Here is a 20,663-nt window from a genome sequence, read left to right as displayed (position 1 = left end):
GCTGTGCAGCCTGCTCTGGGTGACCCTGCTTCAGCAGGGGGTTGGACTGGGTGACCCACAGAGGTCGCTTCCAACCCCCACCATGCTGTGATTCTGTGATTCCTCCTGCTCCAAATTTTGTAGGGAGAGAGAAAAACCCTATTTTTATAACGTTGAATAAAAGAGTTGCAAGTTACTGAGTGAAGCGTCCAGAAAGTACCAAAGCACCCAGTCTTTTTATTACAACATTTATTTTAGTATAGAAGGCACTTACAATACAGAAAGAAAAAAAAAATATGATAGGCACCAAAAGTGAAGTTAGAATCCAAATGACAAAGAAACAGTTTACCAGACAAAGGAGCACCCTTCCCTGTTCACAATACAGCACACGGAAATGAAGCTATTGGCGACTAACTTTTTGAACAGTTAGGGCTTTTCTTCTTTTTATTTAATAGAAAAAGATAAAGGCTGTTCTACTGTGAACTGAAATAAAAAAAGAACTCCTCCACACACACCTGTACAAGGAATTGGGTGTTGGTGGCGTTGGCAAAACGTGGGACATTTCAGCTCCGGCACTGCAGGAGGTCCTGGTACATCTCGATGAGGTGAGCGGCCTCTCTCTGCCCGGAAAGCACAGCACCGTGGGTAGTGGAATAATATTTCCTGTGAGTGGCCTCCCCTGAAAACAACACCTGCATCGGCTGGAGAGGACGAGAAAAGCAGAAAAGCTCAGCAGGGCTCACTGGAAAGCAGACGCGAGGGGTACGATCATCAAGTCCAACTGTTCACCCAGCACTGCCAAGGGGGTAAAAGGAGACAAAACTTTCTGCGCCCTCCCACGCCCCCGGGAGCCGACGCCGGTGTTTTTGGGGTGCCGGTTCTCGAAATCCCGATGCGGAGGCCCGCGGGGACAGGCACAGCGCACGGCTGCGCAGGGCAAGCTTGTCCTCGGTGCTATGCCTGCGCGGGGCTGTTTGCAGGGCTGGGGCAGCGTCACAGGGCCAGATACGAGCTCCAACCTCACACAACATCTGCACGGGTCACCGAGTTCCATCTCTGTCAACTCCTCTTTTTGCTCCCCCAAATTATACTTCAGCCTTCTAAGCATTAAGGGTTTATTTTGCTTATTATGTCTTATCTTCCATCAATAGTTCGGTGCTTGCTAAAATTACTGCTAGCTCAGTTCTGAGGCAGGAATTTCAGGTACCTCTCTTCCCCCAGAACTACAGCGAAGGATTCCTAAAGCTTCTGCTCTTCTTTTTTAATAGATTTCTGTGCTGAATAAAATTACGTGGTGGGGTCAGGCTCTGGGCGGAGGAAACGGACTGGGCAGCTGCTTGGAGCCATTGTTTTTGGACTCGGACACAAAACCCCGACTGACGGGGTGAGTTTGGCTTAATGCGTTACTGCTCATCAGCCAAGCTGTAGTAACCACCTCCATGTGTGGTCTTGCTCTCCTTGCTACGTTCAGAAAGCGAAGGCAGCGTTCTGAGGAGCAAATTCGTTGCCCCCTGCCAGCAGGCGAGTCCCCCAGCCAAGGGCTGGGCCTCCCTCACCCTCTACTGTCAACACAGAAAGACTTGCTAATAGGCACCTCCAGAATCATAGAATCACTGAGGTTGGAAAAGACCCCTGAGACCATCGCGTCCGACCGTCAACCTCTGACATGTTCAGACCCAGACGTTAGCAGGGTCATTTATTTACTACTATGTATTCAGACTATGCTTTAAAACAGAATAACACATGCTTTCCTACAGAATTTTGAACTGGCCAACAAGGCTAATAATGGTCATTAAATGCAGAGATCACAATTCCAAAAGCCACACAGATGAGCAGCTCTTGGCAATTTCAGAGATGTGGGAATCCCCGAGATGTCGGCATTCCAAACACTAACGAGGTGGAACCCTACATACATCACTTATCCAGAGAGGTATGTACAAAAAACCTGGAAAAAGCACTACTGGAGGCCCAACACGAGATTCTCTTTCGACCTCCCGCCCAGAAAACCCACTACCCAGCGTCACATCAGCCTTATTGCCAGAGGGCCGATTTGGGCCATACTCACCGTCGTTTTGGAGCTTTCAGCGTAAGGCAGTGGTTTAGCGAGTTTCTCTACATCAGCCCCACTAGACCCGACTTGGGTGTAAGAGTAGGATCCGCGGAAGTTGGGATTGCTGCCCCAGGAGGACCGCAGGATCCGGCGAGGTTTCGGAATGTTTGGATTCCCTGGGGAAAAAGCAGGAGAAGACAAAAAAGTAAGACCGTGTCCAAGAGAAAACATGGCAATGGCTGTGCAAGGCGTGGGGTGGCATGTATTCAGTCTGATTTATTGAAAATACATCCTAGCAGAGCCTGCAGGCTACAGGGAAGAGGTCCTCAACCAGATCTCTTTTCTGTTACTGAGTTCTAGATAACAGAAATAGCATCCCTTTGAATCTCAGCTGCAGTCTTCCATTTTGGGAAAGACCGTTAAAATGTTTATGTTCTTAAAAGACTGGGGAGCTCCAGGGAACCCTGGACACAGTCTGGTTCAAATCACAGACCATCTCCTGGTCTCATTTGCCATGGGGAGCCTGGTGGTGATCCAGCATATGTTTGATCTCACCTAATGTTAGGTATTTAACTGGGTGCCCAGTCTACACTGGATTTTAGGTAGTCTTGTGAGAGAGGTGTGCCTCCAAAGAGGAACGTATATAAGGATGTTATTATGCAGGGGCACAGGAAAACCTGTCAGGAAGTTCTCAAAACCTGTTACCCAGTTGCCCCCAAAATGATCCTAAAATCCAACAGACCTATTTTGTGGGATGCACATGGCATGGGAAGCAGGATTTTGAGGCTGCAAGTAGGATTCCTAGATTGCTGTAGGATTTCCACTGCTAAGAGTATGTAGGACCTAGAATGAGTGCACCAACGACAGGGCCATTATCAGCCACTGTCCCCATCCCAAAGACCACAGGAGTACATGGGATCCAGGACTGTAGCCAAGGCAGCTGGCTCAAGAGCCTCAGGTAGAACTGAAATACGGAGGGTCATGCTTCAGAGACCCTCTTGCTAGGCTGGTCTGGGACCATCTCAGTGTCGTTGACCGAGATTTTGTTGGCGTCCCATGATCGTATCTGGCTTGGCAGGAGACGAATGGGGAGATAGGACATGGAGAATTGCCATGAAGAGAAATTCCCTTTCGAGGAGAGCTGAGACCCACCCTTGAGGCCACCCTTGAGGCAGCCTTACATGCCCAGGCAAGATTTAGCTACCTAGGTTGAGTCTAAGTCTTCCTCACCAATAGGGTTGTCAAGCATTGGAACAGGCTGCCCAGGCGAGTGGTGGAGTCACCATCCCTGGAGGTATGTAGAAGACGTGTAGATGTGGTGCTTAGGGACATGGTTTAGTGGTGGACTTGGCAGTGCTAGGTGAACAGTTGGACTTGATGATCTTACAGGTCTTTTCTAACCTAAATGATTCTATGATTCTAAGAGACTGCCAACACAAGGAGTACTGAGACATGTCTGCATCTTGCACAGTTCCTACGCCTCCTTCAGACCCTGACTACAACACTTCAGCACGCTTAGCCTGTGCTGAAGGAGATCCGAATTCCCCCACTTCCTTCATCATGGCACAGAGAGGGAGACATCCGACTGTACAGACTGGCCAGGCACTACATTACTTAGCTCTACTAAATGATTATTTAGCCGTGCCTTCAATTCCTTAAAATCAGCAGCAGGTTACTTCCCTGGCTCAGCTACTGCTTTTAGGAGTATCGTGTGTCAACCAGAATGATGAAACACAGGGCTGGAAGGGAGCAAAGGCACCTGGATGGCTTGCCAGAGCACACTGCGAACACTTTCTAACCACTAACCCCCAGATGAAAATATGGCACAGACTAGCAAATAAATACACCCTACAAACCAAACACATCCTGTGACTGAATGTTGTTTCAGGAGTAACAACTTAGCATAACAAAGCCTCTAAAATATGCTCCGCCAGGCTTCTTCAAAGCAGGAATGCCTGGGATGGAAGTGAAAAGCCCAAGGGAGTCTGAGAACAGGGAGCTCTCAGATGCGTCAAGCAAATCAGTTACCACGTTTTATTTTTAAGGGCTGTGGGAAAGCCCAGGAGAACACACCATGAAAGCTGCTAGACGACACACCACCAAGCAGGGCCAAAGCAGTCATCCACCACACCGCATGACACAAAAACAATCACACAATGTATTTTCAAATAAAAGGAGTCTCTGCAGTGCACTGGTGGTGTCTATTCTGTAGCTGGTGCAGGTTCTCATGCTCCGCTGTCAAGGTGCCCAGAAGCTCTTCAATACAAGAGTCAACAAGATGTTGATGAAAAGATGATCAACATTAGGAACACGCAGTGTTACAAGCAAGGAGATGAGGGCTTGTCAGCCTGCAGATAAGGCCACAGATCTGCTAAAAGACTGAAATTTGTTAACGAAACAGTTTGTGGAGTCAATGGCCCAATCAATAAACGTATAAAACCAGCAATATTTAAGAAAGCGATCATTCAGATTGGTAAAGCAACAGCGTTGTTCCTCTCTAGTGCTTCCCATGGATGACCTAGTACTGTGTGTACGAGCAGGTAGACAGCGGCCTTCCCATTGAGGAGATATTCTTCACAGAGTAACTTCATCACAAGGGAAACTGCAGCGCAGCAACATGAAGCACGTGGCCTTGGGCACACGGCACAGCTTCGTGCAGAGATGACCGAGCCAGCTGCCAGTGTGGAGCAGGGCTAAGGAGCCTGCGTAGATGAAAATGGAGCCATACAGCTCCCAGAGCCGACGCCAGTCTCCTTCCCCAGCATCGTGCTGTGTGGTGCAGACGCACCAGCTCTCGTGAGCTCCTCTGGGTTCTCCAGCACGTCAGACTGCGTGAGCATGATCCAAGTGTCCATTGTGCCCTTGCGCTTCTGCACTGATGCACCTTTTACTGTGAGGAGCTGTTTCTAACAGCAAGATCAAGAGCCCAGAAAGCCACCCGTATCCTGGGCTGCATCAAGAGCAGCGTGGCCAGCAGGGCGAGGGAGTGGATTCTGCCCCTTGACTCTGCTCTCGTCAGAGCCCACCTGGAGTCCTGCGTCCAGCTCTGGAGCCCCCAGCATAGGAAGGACATGGATGGGTTGGAGCGGGGCCACGAAGATGATCCGAGGGCTGGAGCACCTCTCCTACGAGGACAGGTTGAGGGAGCTGGGGCTATTCAGCCTGGAGAAGAGAAGGCTCCGGGGTGACCTTAGAGCAGCTGCCAGTGCCTGAAGGGGCCGACAGGAAGGATGGAGAGGGGCTTTTCACAAGGGTGTGCAGTGATAGGGCAAGGGGGAACGGCTCTAAACTAAAAGAGGGCAGATTTAGATTGGATATTGGGAAAAAATTCTTCACCATGAGGACGGTGAAACACTGGCCCTGGCTGCCCAGAGAAGCTCTGGCTGCCCCCTCCCTGGCAGGGTTCAAGGCCAGGTTGGATGGAGCTCTGAGCAACGTGGTCTGGTGGAAGATGTCCCTGCTGATGGCAGGGGGGTTGGAACCAGATGATCTTTAAGGTCCCTTCCAACCCAAACCATTCTATGATTCTATGACTTTCATTTCTGCTGCACACAGAGAGGAGGAACTTGGCTGAAGGTCAGACAGGAACAGGTAACACAAGCTCTGATCCTGAACTGTTGTTTGCAAGACAGAAAGATAACTCCATGTGTCCCAAACAATTCTGTCTTTTTGCAGCTACTGGGAGGTGTGGGTACATAGATTCATTAGTTATGGGGCTGATTATGAGACACAGGATTATCATAAAATCACCTCACAGATCTAAATTAAGACGCCCAAATTTAGTTGCCCACCTGAGAGCAGGGCATCTAAGATCCCATCAAGGCCAACAGAGATTTTTGCTACTACTCACACGTTCGTGTCTACAGCCACCAGAGAGACCTTAGGGTACACCAGGCATCCACATGCGGGTGGTAGATGTGACACAGAACCTAAAAGAGATCCTTTCCTCTCTAGAGAAACAGCTGGAGGATGGGGAGTGCAACTCAGGGCATCTCGAGCCGCAGCTTGACACATCAGTGAGTCCTTCAGAAGGGAGCAGGCCTGCAATTACTGCCTTCTGGCTTCTAACACTCGGAGCTTAGCCAACAAAGAAGCCAGAGCAAGACTTCTAATTGTACGAAGGCATCCCATTTAATCAGATTTAGAGGACGCTGCTTTTCAGCCATCCAGTTGCGACAAGCAGTAATTGTCAATGGTTCTTAGGTTAGAACAATCCTTATGCCCAAAGCGTTCACTGCAGGGCAAGGCCCTGGTAAATTCAGTCTGAAATTCTCCGGGGTTAGGTAACCCAGGATTAGCAGAAGGCTGAGATAGGGCTCACACTGCTGAAGAGTCTGATGGGCAGTGACCAGGTGCAGCATCAGCTGGAACAGCAACTGCGGCACATACCCACGACTCCGTGCCAACGTATTTCCATCCTGGGAGGAAAAGAGACACAGCCAACGCACACAAACAAGAACAACAGTGAAGGAGCCCAAGAAGAAAGAGAGAGAGTACACCCCCATCCGCCAAACTAAGAAAGACCCGCAGAGCCAAATTCCCACTGACGAGTCGAGGGGTTTTAGGAAAAAAAGGTCATAAGCAAGAAGCGCTGCAACAAACAAGGTTGTTCACAGGCTCTGGGAGATGTCAGCACTGGAACAACTTGACCTTAAAGTGCAAAGCCTCCCGCTATGCCTGCGTAGGGCAGCAGTTGGCCTGCTGAGGTCAGGAGGAATGCAGGCGTCTGTGTACTGACATTGCAACACAACGTAGGGATACCCAACACCACTGAAAACAACCAGCTCGGGAGGCAGAAGCTGCTCCGAGTCCAGCATTCAGCGATTCATCCTGCTTCTCCGCAGGCTGCAGAGCAGCCACAGGTTCATCACCCTACACAAACGCAACACCAAACAAGATGAAACAAAGGATTCCGTTTTGGTCACTGCGTTAGGGTTTCTGAATCCAGTGTCTGCCCTATGGTTTCTGAAGAGAGCAGTAAAACACAAAACCTCCTTTGGCAGCAGCCAGTTATGCAGGTAGTCCTCAGCTCCCAGGACTCTTTCTCTAGATCTCCACGTCGTTGGTAGCAAACGGTCTGTCAGCACAGAGGGAAGCTACACTTGTGAAGGCAAATTTCTTCAGTTAATTGGCAGTTCGTGGACAAGAGGTAAGGCTGGAAACCCACTGGGTGTTGAGATTTGGCTAACATGAACTAACAGATATAAATAGCTTAATCTTGGGATCTATCTCTAGAATAGCATAAAATACATCTAACCTTGAGGACGCTGCTCTTATAATTGCTTATAATTATGTATAAATTCCAAATCCTTATTTCAAGACTGCCAACGAATCAACCACTACTTCTTCCAGCATTACTATCTGATGCTTGAGCTCCGCAGACACCAAAAGCCCTTTTCTTCGGAAGGTGTGTAACCCCTAGAGAAGTGGCTGCAGACAAACTAAGGCCCAGCATGTTCCAGTATTACTACTTGTAGTGATTTCATCTCAGCTTTTCTTGGCATAATACACACAAGATGTGTCTCGCTCCAACTGCTGCCTTTAGTGTGACGCGTGCTCAGTAAAAGTGAAATCTGTGAAGTCCAGGGACGTTTAGGAAGGGCACCCAGAAAACTGGAACTCTCAAGATCAATGGATTCTTCAAAATTTAGGCTAATGAGATTTCCATATAGCCTCATGTCGAATGGAAGTCAGGGATGCGATTCAACCACCACATCTCAGCTGATCTGAGCAGGTTCAACACCACTAGCTGTACATGAGCTATGCTGCTTTCCACAGCTCAGACCAGTCCTCAAGCGCCCCGAGTCCGACAGCTCCATCTGCTAAAGAGTTATTTGTGATTAAATAAAGCAGAGGATGTGGAATCCTCCAGCACTTCTGCCCACCACTTCCTGAGCTGGTTATCAGCCCCTCCGTATAAATAGATTCAGGCACACCCGAGCAGGAGGTACGCTGGAAGCACAGGCACAGCCCATGCAAAGGGACATCAAATGCCAAAGAACTAAAAATTACTTCAGCGCACTTCCTTCCTAGGGGCTATTCAACACCCCAGCCCCGCTCTCCCTCTGTTCTCCACTCACCAAAGGAACCAGAGCATGGCTGACCTGTAAATTTCCGTAGCATTTCGGTGCAGGTTTCTGCCACAGTTTCATCATCGCACTTCTCCATAATCAAAGCCTCTTCTCCGCAGATCCAGCCACTCAGGACATGGCCGTACCTCTCTGGTGGGTAGAGCACATCAAAGCTGCAGATCTTCTTGTACCACAGCTCCTCGGGATAAGTCAAGCTCTCACTCTCTGCCTCGTCTTCCCAGACAAACTGGATGCTGTTGCACTCAGAGCTCCAGAAAGGCTCTTCGAACTCCAGGAAAATCTTGTCAGTCGTATTGATTCCTAGTTTCTCAATGGCCATCACCTTCTCCTCGGGCAAGCGGGGATGGAATAAGCTCTCGTGGCGTTTCTTCAAGACTCCCAGGGACACGGTCACAATGACATGGTCAGCTGGGATGAACTCACAGTCCTCGCACTCTACGAAGACATCGGAGCCCTTGTCCTCCTCAGGGAGGTCACTGTTGTGGTCAGCCACCCTCTCAATCTCCTTGCTGACCGACTGGTTCCAGTGGATGCACTTGACCGGCTTGCGGAGCTGAATGACAGACTCGGGAATGGAGCGGGCCAAAATCTCCACAATTTTAATGAAACCGCAAGGAATGATGTGATGAGCCCCAGGGATTTCGGTCCATTCCCCAAATTCACTGAGAGAGACTTCATCCATGCTGTGGGAGCTGCTCTCACAACTCTCTACCTAAGGAAAAGCAACACAAAAGCAACATTGCCACAGAGCCACTCATTTTGCTGCAGCACAACATTGCAAGGGCACAGAGGAGCTGCACAAGCTGGGAGTCCTGAATCCCACTCTTAAACAACATTATTTTTGACAGTAAAGAAGAGTCTGGCCATAGGATGTGACAAAATCAATCCTTAGCCTTCCTTCCAACCAGAGAAACCGTCCTGTCATGGTAACAAGCCGCATCAGCTTTGGCTGCACGGGCTGTGGTTGAATCATCCAGAGTTCAGAAATGATGTCTTTCCTTCTGCACGATTCTGGGTTACAGTTCTGACTGTTTTCAATCATTTAAAACCCACTTCACTGGCCAAGGACTGGCTGCTCGGTGCTCCTACAACAGAATCTGGAGCTATGTTAATCAGATGCTCTTTCCAACACTAATAAATGTCCCCATGAGGAGCCATGAAAAACTTTTGGCAGCTCTTTCCGCTGTCTGCAGCTTTCAGCATGCTGTCAGACAGACAGCAGTCAGCAAGCTACCAGTCTGCAGGAGGTGAGAGGACCCCGCACAGCAGGAACTGAAGGAGACAGAAAAGGGAAATGCCAAGATGTGAGATGCATTAGATTCACTGGATGTGACTATCAAAGCTTTGATAGCTTTTGATTGACCTGTCGGTTAATGTTTGCAGGAGTATTAGGCCTAGCCGTAGCTTCCAACAATCCCTGGAACAAAGGCAGGATGTTTGGCCTGTCTTGCGATAAGTAATGATAATACTGATGCATGGGACACAATGCTCTCAAAATCTTCAAATCACCAGAGCCACAATGATTTGCACGCTGTATTTCTTTCAGGATTTTAGGGAAAGGGAACATTATAATTCCTTGCCTCACCCTTTGGCCAATTTTCCAGGCCTTTCCAGGTTTTAATGACAGCGTTTCAAAGCCTGGCAAGCCCAGACCCTCTCCCTGTGAAGCATCCTGGTGCAGGGCAGGAATCTCTGTGCTGGGCTAAGATGTCGAGCAAACGAGTCAAAGGTGTACGAAGTATTTCACAGGCTGCTCCTGTGGCTGTATTGACAAAGTGGTGGTTGCCCCTTCCTGGTCATTGCCCAACGACTCCAGCAAAGACTGAGCAGGCATAACTGCAGGGCCAGGTTGCCAGCAGCTAGGTCTTGAAGCAGACCTATCCTGTGGGTCTGCTGGGGTTCCTGCCCACCTGATGGCTGAGCGAGCGCTCTCCAAACCTCACCCAGGGTCAGTTCTGCTGGCCCACAACACAAACCCTGCAGCCTGGGTCACCCAACAGGCCGCTCATCCTGCCTGGATGCTCCAACAGGACACTCCACATGATGAAGATAACAAACAGTGATGGCTATTTGATTCTTTCAACCATGAAGGAAAAACGTCAGGGAGAAAACCAGGCAACTACTAAGACTATACATTGCCTGGGACACCAGTTAATCCCCACTCTCTCAGCAACCACTCTGCACTGAGTCTTAAGTATCAGAAGCTTTGTTGTTCTCAGGTATTTACAAATGAGAAGGGATTTGCAAGACTTGCAGAAAAGTCTCTGGCAGTGGCAACCTGCAGCAACCACAGAAGACCTGTAGCAACCACAGCAGTAACCACCAGGAAAGCCAGAGCTGTATCAAACGACTAACACTGTCTGCATGGGTGATGTTACATGGATAACACAATAAACAACCACTCTTTACGTGGCAGCTGTGGAGATGCCCTGCGATACAAGCTCTTGGGTTAGGACACTGAGAGATCAGAACAGTCCTCAGGACACTGGGGTTCAACTCTCAGCTTTATCACAGATCTCCTGTGAGATTCTTTAAGTCTTTATTTCTCTTTGTTTCAGTTTCCCACCTGTAAACAGCGAACACTATACACTTACCCACATCACAGAGTGCTGCTTGCCTCCCCTGCCTCATTTCGTAAGTATTAAGTCATTATAACTGAAACAGGAATGACTGTTACACTTTACTTGTGGAGTGCTTGATGTAGCATTAAGTCCTCATCCCACAGAGATATCATTTAGGCCAAGGCATCAGGGAGATAAAAAGAACTAGGGAAGCGGTGAGGAAAGATGATTAGGATATGGGTTTATACAATCTACCTTTGATTTTATTGCTTCACCTTCAAAATGCTTTCTAGGGATTTCTTCAGCAAATTACTAGTATCAAAGTGACTCTTCTTCTGGTCTCTGAGATATGGACAGAGGCAGCAGGGGGTAAAAGACACTCAGACAGGCTCCTGCAGTCCCAGGTGTAATGTAAAAGACAAGACATTACTAAAAGAACCTGACAATAGAGCAGCTTCACGTGTTAAGAAAACATGAAGTCCCACCAGAAAATTTAGCAGGGCCTAGGAAAGCCCCTCCTAACTAGAAAACTAGAAGCTTAAGGTAAGAAAGGGGGAAAAAAAGAGTAAAGGCATTATTTCTCGCAGCCCACTGTCTTTGGACATGCCTCACATGGAAAAGTTGTCAATACAAACACAAACTGCCCCAGCTGCAAGAGACCACAGAAAGCAATTCCCCAGCGACGGGCAAGGCTTAGCCAGGGGTCTGAGGTTCAAGATTTGTCTGCTCTTAGTTAAAACAAAAAGCCAGTGACATGCACACACACCTTCAGGTACTGCTGGATCATGGCTAGCTTCAGCCTCTTGACGGCCTCTGTGTCATCCGGATCGGCCTTGACACGTTTGCGCACTACGTCCCGTGTAAAGACGCCCACACTATTCTGGCTCTCAGCATTGACTGGTTTACCTCGTTGGAAGAACTCCTGAGTCAGGTTATAGACCTGCCAGAGACAGGACAGAAAGACAGACAATGTGATTCACGGCAGAATCCAAGCCCCAAACAGGATGCTTCTTCCTCCATCCAAAACGAGCGCATTCAGATCACCTTCTCTCGCCAGCTTTAGAGCTCAGCTTTGGCAGTTTATTGTGCGCTCTGCTCCAGCACCACACCAAGTTGCACCCACGTCTGTGCTGGTTAGAAGGCAGGAAGCAACACTTCCCTGCAGGCAAAAATAACCACCCTTACTCACCTGCAACAGGCTGGTTACTCTTAAGTCGTTAAGTTACTATTAAGTTATTTTGAAATCAGAGCATGTCCGTTCTATCACTTGCAGAAGACCAATGTGAGAAGACCATTTCCAGTAGCTAAAGCCTGTCGTTCAGCCAGCTGTTTAGACGCTGCAGCTGGATCACCTCAGCAGAACAGGTCTGGGTTCGCCGCGTGTGATTTCTGGCTCTGCTGAGCAGTGTCACAGCCTGACTTGGCCCCAGTCTCCATCCAAAGTCTACTGGGAGTGAACTCAAGCAGCAGGACCCGCGTGCTTCCTCGCATTAAAGCACCTGCTCTCCTGCCACCTTGGTGCCTCAGGTGCCATCCCAGGTCGCAGGGCCCATACGTTTGATTGCTCTAACCTGGAACCAGCCCTTCCACCCTCTCCATTATTTAGCAAGAACGCCCAGGAATCCACCAGGGCGGGGGAATTCAGTTTCAGTTATTTTTTCTCTTGTCCCCTGAAAAATAGGCAGCAACCAACACAGGCTTAGCAAGGGAATTTTGTATGCACACATATTTCACTTGTTGAGCACCAAACAGGTACAGAACCTTGGAAAAGAAGGATATCCCTAGCAGCCCACCACCAGGAGCCAGCCTGCGAAGGACCCACAAGAAAAATTCCCTGCTAACAAACCATTCTTCTTTGAAGGAGATCTTCCTGACATTTTTTTTAACCCCAGTTTTCCATTGTATAAGCTACTTAAAAGCAAGAAAATAACCATTCACATTGGCCATCTGCTTGTGGCTGTCTGGAGTAACCAGTACTTCTGTCTGTAATACTGCCCAAAGAGCCTGCAGTTGAATCATGGCCCTTCCTTTCCGGGGAAAAACTCCAAGGAATCTTTTAACACAGGAAAGCTTTTAAAAGATGCCTCCCAGAAGTGCAACTCATCCCATTAATGACTCGTTTGTCCAGAATGAGTCACCTTCTCATTTATATCATGCCACAGGGGTGCACAGTACTCCTCCAAGTAGAAAGGCAAGATCCCTGCTTGGTGAGTTTTTCCTGTCAAAGACGGTTTGATGACAACTTATGATCCTTCTTTGGAGACAGATTATTCAGACATACTGAGGAGTTCAACTCAAAAGTAAATGCCTGGCAGGAAGCTGGCAGAACTGTGGCAGCCTCTCCTTCAAAGGCTGCTGCTTCTTATTCTCTGCTGATATGGCTAATTCACTATGCTTTAGTTTCTTCCCATCCCAAGGCTCCCCAGAAGCTTCACTTTCTCTTAGGTTTTAGGAGTAAAGTGAAATTGAGGAGGCAAAATAGAGGGACGATGAGGAAGGGGAAGTTGTGATGGAAAATGAATGGTAGGAGCAAGAGAGCAGGTCTGTGAGTGAATGGAGGAAGGAGAGTAGATAGGGACAAGCAAGGGATGAGGGGGAAACTGAAGAAATAAAAAAACTAAGTGAAAGAATGAAAAAAGGGTAAATAAACTACAAAACCAGAGAAGTAATCACAAGAAAAATGAGTGCAACTGTTGAATACAGAAGAGAACTGTAAACACTGACTGGGACACAGCCTCTCCAAGGAGATTTCCAGACAAGAAAGGTGGAGACCAATGCTCTACACGGCATGAAGGCTTCCAGCAAAGGAAAGGAAATAACGTCTAATACTAAAAAGCTCTTTGGCAGATTCAACATCCCACCGTTCTCAGGTCCACTGATTTCTGAGGCCCAAACCACTTCCAGCAAGTACAAGCTGCACAGACCTTGCGTCAGTATAATGCAGCTCAGCTTTCATAAGCCGATTGCACGCTATAAGCAGATAACGCACTCACAAGACAAGCAAAGCTGTGCTAAAACCCAGCTACCAGTTGGCCAAAAGGATGAAGTGAGCCATGGGGGTGTTTTTATTAACCATTGTATTCGTCATTGCCTAACAGAGAGAAAAGCAGAAATGCACCGTGCTGTAAACATCAAGTAAAGCCTTTCCTATATATGTCATGCCATCAGTCAGACAGCAGGTAAGCTTAATCGCCATCAGGATTTATTATTTTTCCTCAGATTCCCTGTTATTTCTTTGCTTTTCCCTTCTTGGGGGTGCTGAACCATTTGATGAAGAACAGAAGGCAAAGCTATTGTAGGCAAGAAGCAAGAGGAGAAACAACATCAAGTTCTACATTAAGAGATACATTATCATAATAAAAGAATCAAAAAGTCACTTCCAACATATTCTTAAATGTACACACGCAGCAAACAAATTATGTACATGAAACTACGGAAAAGGTTCACTGGCAGTCCCATTAAAGGTACGTTTCTAATGAAGTAGGAGCAGAACCGTACCATCTGGAGTTGGAGTCACCTGGGCTTTGTTTCCTCAGGTGGGAAACTGCTCAAAATAACAGAAAGCATCATCATGCCTACGGCACCGCCTCTGAAGTCACTGGGAAGAGGCATTTGTGAGATTTAAAAACACATTCTCCTTCAATCATTTCATCATGATGTGATGACAGAAGGCTTCCCAAGAGAGTTCAGCTGGGCTTTATTTCAAGGAGCCTGGTGAAACGTAGCATCCAGAACCATCTGAAAGATTCTGCTGATTTTCGAGTTAACCCTACAAAATATCCCCCATCCATCCAAACCGAGAGCACCGTGCCCATCAGCAAGGGGAGACAGACCATACCTAGTCCAGGCTCATCTCCCTTTTCTATTATCATGGGCCTGATACAAGCAGGAAGAAAAAATAAGGACAGACTGCATCAGCTCCCAGCTCCTACCACTGGCAAACTCACACTCCAGCACAACGTCCTAGTCACTTCTCACTCTAAAGCTCCTCTGGGTCTGGGCAGAACAACTGGCTGCAAGAGCCTGCCTGCAAGAACCACCAGCAGAAGCAAACGACACACAACATCTCCAGCAACTGTCCATTCTGTGCAGATTTCCATCCCTAATTCTGAGGGTTTACATACAATCCTGTGGGGAAATGGAGCTGAAGGTCAGAAATTAAAAAGGAGTTAACTGAATGGCCATAATCCTAAAACGGCTTCATGTTGGCTTACATCTTCTGTCTTCTTTCCGACCAGCTTTGGGGCATCTCACAACCAGGGTCTCTGCAGAGAACGTGGGTTCCACCAGTGATGTCCTCTCTGTTACCTCCAGGCTTCCACCTCCACGTGTTTACTACGTACGTGCTCCTCCGCCACAGCAAGAGGCAGTCTCTTAGGAAGAGCAAATCTAAATAAAGCAGTTTCTCAGCGCTGAAGGATGTCAGGAAAGCACATCCCAATCCACGCTCCTTCCTGCCAGCGCCGGTGACGATCCGTAGTATTGTGTTTTTTTCTTACTTGGCTTAAAAAACGCAGTGACTTAATCCCCGGTCAGTAAAAAACCCCGCTGGAGATAGGTCCACGCTGTTACCAGATCAGACATCTGTCAGTGCAATAGAGGGGCAGGGAGGGAACGGTGACTCTTGGTGGCCCTTTGGTCCTGCTTTCTAAGATAACGCAAGGGAAGGCACTGGACTTTAACTGGGGATGGCAGGAAGCCCAGCACTGGGGTGAGAAGGGTGGGGAACTTTGTCATTCTTTGGCTGCATCTCTCCCCCACAAGCTGCATAGCACATAGGAGAAAGCTGACAGATAACAAGGCCATTAATTAGCTGATTGTTAAAGGGAGGGTTCCTGTGAGGCAGGTCTTTAGGGACCACATCCTTACTGAAAAGCCTACGTAAAAATAGACACTTTTTCTAAATCAGGCTGGCTGATGGACTGCGAAATTCTTGGGCAGGCAAAGCAGAGTGATTTTTCACCTGCATTTAACTTGTCAGGCTCACCACCTCCCTTCCACCCTTCACAAACACCTGGGAGCTGGTCTTAAATATCTCTTTGGAGAGGGAACTGAGGATTTAGCAGGGACAGAAGAGCAGCTCTGAGATGGGTTGTCCCTATTCACATTTTCCCAGCAGTTACACTGAAGCTGCAGACATTACCCTCAAAGGTCACGCTCCTGTCCCTTTGCTTTGGGGGTCACGCAGATGTGGTATAAACAGGCAGAGGACAAAACCCACCCCCAGCCCTAGGATTCCCCCAGTTATCCTAGCAGAAGCGGAGAGGAAAGTGGAAAGATTATGAATATGTGACGTGGACATCACACCCAGGGCTGGTGTCTCCTTCCTTTGAGAGACTGACCAAACAGAGTGGCAACGACCCTGACCACTGCCAGCCCCGCACAGTGCATGGTCTAAGGAGGACAGTCTTAAAACAACAGCAGCTGGAGAGCTGTCCTGCCAACAGCAGGCTCAACACCCTTTCTCATGGTGCATCGCTTGGCAACGCATGGTTGGAAATCCAGGTAGGTGCTCTGCAGGACTGGAGACCTTCCTTGCAGGCGTTGCTCATTTTCCTAGTGCTCTCACGGAGGAGGATTCAGGTCACTCAATCACAAGTTTGTGAAAGTTCTTGCCTGACTCCAGTGCAGTGCCAACAGCCTCTCAGTTAAGACAGCCTCTCACAGGGACCTTTCTGCTACAGAAATGAAGAGCTGAGCAGTCTTACTGCTGGCTTTCTCCTAACCAAATAAAGGCTTCTGTGAGGCATCGCTACAGCTATTAAAAATTCAGGCTACTGCAAACAAAAAGAAGCAAAACTTGTACTGAAGTAGAAGAAGCCAGCCAAAAATGGTTGGATAAGTGCCCAGAAAAAGCGTAAGGACTTTCCAAATGAACTACTGAGGCAAAGCTCTGGAGGTACTGGGGTGCCTTGCCTTTCACACCAGGAAAATTCATAGAACCATAGAATGGTTTGGGTTGGAAGGAACCTTAAAGACCATCTGGTTCCAACCCCCCTGCCACAAGCAGGGACATCTTCCACCAGACCAGGTTGCTCAGAGCTCCATCCAACCTGGCCTTGAACCCTGCCAGGGAGGGGGCAGCCACAGCTTCTCTGGGCAACCTGGGCCAGTGTCTCACCACCCTCATGGGGAAGAATTTCTTCCCAATCTCCAATCTAAATCTGCCCTCTTATAGTTTAGAGCCGTTCTCCCTTGCCCTATCACTGCACACCCTTGTGAAAAGCCCCTCTCCATCCTTCCTGTCGGCCCCTCCAGGCACTGGCAGCTGCTCTAAGGTCACACTGGAGCCTTCTCTTCTCCAGGCTGAATAGCCCCAGCTCCCTCAACCTGTCCTCGTAGGAGAGGTGCTCCAGCCCTCAGATCATCTTCATGGCCCTCTTACAGAATCACAGAATCACAGAATAGTAGGGGTTGGAAGGGACCTCTGTGGGTCATCTAGTCCAACCCCCCTGACAAAGCAGGGTCACCTACAGCAGGCCGCACAGGACCCCGTCCAGGCGGGTCTTGAATATCTCCAGAGAAGGAGACTCCACAACCTCCCTGGGCAGCCTGTTCCAGTGCTCCGTCACCCTCAGAGGGAAGAAGTTCCTCCTCATGTTCAGACGGAACTTCCTGTGCCTCAGTTTGTGTCCATTGCCCCTTGTCCTGTCACTGGGCACCACTGAAAAGAGCTTGGCCCCATCCTCCTGACACCCACCCTTCAGATATTTGTAGGCATTTATAAGGTCCCCTCGCAGCCTTCTCTTCTTCAGGCTGAACAAACCCAGTTCCCTCAACCTCTCCTCGTAGGGGAGATGCTCCAGTCCCCTCACCATCCTCGTACCCCTACTTCTGGACACAGAAGAGAGACTTTGCCTTGCTAGGCTCCAGCTTCAGTGACTCCACAGACCCAAGTGAAGCACCCAAGGGAGACCCTCCGCGCCCTGCACATACCGGAATTTGGTGTCCGCACAACAAGGCAACCTGGGCTAGAGAGACACAGATGGAGCAGCAGAGCTAGAGGCAGCACACTCTCGAGGCTGAGCACACGGCAGCAGCTGCAGCGAGAGCAGGGCAGCGTGTGAGTGCATGGGAAGCGAGCCGGCTGTGCAGGGGTGGGCAGGCATCTGAAACCGTGACAAATTTAGCCCCGTTCATTCAGGACTACATTTTCCACTGTTAATGCCAGTGCTCCATCCCTGAGTAGGCTTTGCATCCATCACGTGGTTGCCGGTTGTTGTTGTGGTTTTTTTTTTCTTCTGTTCAAGTCAGGGCAGTGTGTGTCATAGCATTTGCTGTCTCAGCCTCTTCTGAAGGGAGAGACGCAGCCTGGGAGCTGACATGATGCCACGGTGGGATTGCTAACAGCAGGCTGCCCTGAGGCTCTCAGAAGGGGCTGGGATCTCCTATGAGGCAGAGGAGGAGCCTCACCTCAGGATCTGTTGATCTGTAAGACAGCTTTTTATCCTGGACAACTTCAAGATGTTACAACAAAACCTCTCCAAAGACCTGCCTCCTCAAAAAGCAGAGATGCAGAACTGAAATTCCTACTGTTCCTCCCCAGCACCAGTTTCATCACCAGTTAAAACAAGAGAGTATTGGCCAGGCAGGATGAAAAAAAAGGATGGTGGGGGATGAAGAAGGAAAAAAAAAAGAAAAACCAACCCAGAAATGCACCAGGCTAACTCAGCACATGTAAACAGAAACATTCTCTGCACCTTATGCCAGAGGAAAAGGTCCCCAAATCCACACTCCTGCTGCATATGATCCTGATTGCCCACCCACCCAGATACGTGTATTTCATACAGTCTTTAACTGCAGATTTTCAGGAGATCACGTAGTTCACCTTAATTCCCACTTTTGCTAAGCAGCGCAGGGAAGAACCCGGAGTCATCTGTCTTAAATCACTGAGGATTGCCCAACCTGACAGCCCAAAGAGGCTGGGACAAGAAGCTCAACAAAACCGCGAGCTGCCCCCGCAAGAAATTCCAGCACGCTTCGAAAGAAGACGGAGAAAGCACCTCCTCAGCAACATTTCTAGGTTGGCTGATGTCCTCTGCTTGGCTTAAGCTGTCCCTTGCATATTTTTTACTGCAAAGAGTAGCTGTGGACATTTTTACAATCCATAAATGCGAAAGCCTTTTCTGTCTCCTAGCAATAAAGATATCCTGTGGCAATGATAAGCTAATTACGTGTTGCATAAAGAAGATTAACTTTTAATGTGTTGTTCTCTCCTGTCACTGGCTGCCCCCTTTCCCTTGCTTTAAAAGGAAGGGTAGATTTACCAAATTAATCATTTCTAAAACACTGGCACCTTGTCACAGCCTTTATCTTATCGGCTGTATCTCAAAGCTAAGTAGCTCCCGTCTTTGTATTCTCATTTCAGAGTCTGCCTGCCTCCAGCTCCCTCCCTTTGCTGGAGATTTTCCTATCATCTTTGAGACAGGATGATCACCGAGCACTGCACGCAGTTTGGCAGTGTTCCACTTACATAAATAATGCTGCTCACTGCAGTATTTTCACTCCCTCCCTCCCTCTTTTCTAGTCTTAGTTGCTGTTAATCTTGCTCCACACACATCTCGCCTGTCTTTTCCTGGCTAGCCCTGGTTCTGTGTTCAACCCAGCAATATGAAAGAGTTGTTCGGATGAATTATCTCCACCTGCAGTTGTCCAAGAAGAATTCCCTCCCTGCCACGGGTTGCTAAATTCCTTCTGTAATTCAGTTTCTTTGAAATTCCTACACCCCACTCTAAAACTGTAACGATTTTGTGCCATCCCATCACACATTCCTGTTCAGAGCCCCAGGACAGTGTCAAAAGTCTTTACAAACAAACAAACAAAAAAATCCCCATTTCTGCACCACATACAAATCTTGATAATTCTTTACAGCCTACAGCGACTTTTCTCTTGGTGGCTTTCTAAATGCTCGTGGACATATTTTTAAACATAGAGTATGCAAGAGTCACCTCACTCTAGTGTGTGTTTAGCCAAGCGTCAAATGCTGGTGAAGCTCACTGTTGGATATAAATCTGAAGGTTTTAGGCATGGCTACAGCCTGATGAAAATAATAATGTTCTGCTCCGTTTTACATAACCCGCTGAGACATCACATTACCCGGAGGACTACACATTCTGCACTGACTCCCCGAAATGTACTTCAGAAGCGACATTAAAAAAAATGCGGGGAATAATTATAATTAACTTTGGCAAGCCTCCTTCTTTCACTTCACTCTACCTAATGCCAAATCTTCCTACTGAAAGCAGACAGAACTAATACCAATCTTTCACATGTGTTCAACACATAAATTAGTAAGAAACCCGATTTTCTCTGTAAAAGAAACACTAGGATGACAGCAGCAGTGCCAAGTTATTTGAAAGTAAATTTGACCCTTTTTTCCCCCCCCTTTTTGGGGGGTTGGACTAGATGACCCACAGAGGTCCCTTCCAATCCCTACCATTCTGTGATTCTGTGATTCCCCCGAGCCTAACACTGGCTTATTGCTTTTTCAGCAGAGGGTAATTGTTCCACTAAACATGCATTTTCATTTCCATCTTGCAGGCTTCTCTTTAGTACTTTTAGGTTCTGTGTCTGTAGCTGTTTGTTCGGGTTTTTTTTCTGTTTGGCTCTTCTGTCACATGCTGAGGCTCTCATCTACACTAAGTGAAGAGGACGTCACTGAACATTGATAACAAGAAGTTAAAATAACCTTAAAGTGAAGTCCATGCTGGCCTGAACCTGACAGAAAAGATGCTCCTTTTCTTCGGATGGAAGAAAACTTGCAATTCCTACGATACTGCACTGACTTTGACATACTACACAGCACACTACGGTATTTATAACATCAATAAAATGTCACAGGGCTACCATATTTAGCTGGTTGTTGCTAAGGTTTTACGTTCTACTTTGTTTAGTAATTTGATCCCTCCTTTACCCTTTTAATTAAGTAGCAACTTTCTAGAGCAAATGACTGGTTCTCCCTAGCAATAGTTGCTGGAAGTG

General features: G+C 48.1%; 1 protein-coding gene across 1 annotated transcript in view; it reads right to left on the bottom strand.

The window, feature by feature from the left end:
- Positions 1–211: 211 nt before the first annotated feature.
- Positions 212–20,663, bottom strand: part of SMOX (spermine oxidase) — a 58,597-nt gene continuing 38,145 nt past the window's right edge. The window contains exons 4-7 of the mRNA XM_075420288.1: positions 11,449–11,622; positions 8,134–8,833; positions 2,045–2,205; positions 212–680 (exon numbers count right to left, since the gene is read on the bottom strand). Of these exons, the coding sequence (XP_075276403.1) occupies positions 543–680; positions 2,045–2,205; positions 8,134–8,833; positions 11,449–11,622 (1,173 nt within the window). The 3' untranslated portion in view covers positions 212–542. The remainder of the gene's footprint in view (positions 681–2,044; positions 2,206–8,133; positions 8,834–11,448; positions 11,623–20,663) is intronic.

Source organism: Opisthocomus hoazin, chromosome 5, assembly GCF_030867145.1.
Source record: "Opisthocomus hoazin isolate bOpiHoa1 chromosome 5, bOpiHoa1.hap1, whole genome shotgun sequence".
NCBI lineage: Eukaryota > Metazoa > Chordata > Aves > Opisthocomiformes > Opisthocomidae > Opisthocomus > Opisthocomus hoazin.
This window is presented reverse-complemented; position numbering and strand designations above follow the sequence as displayed.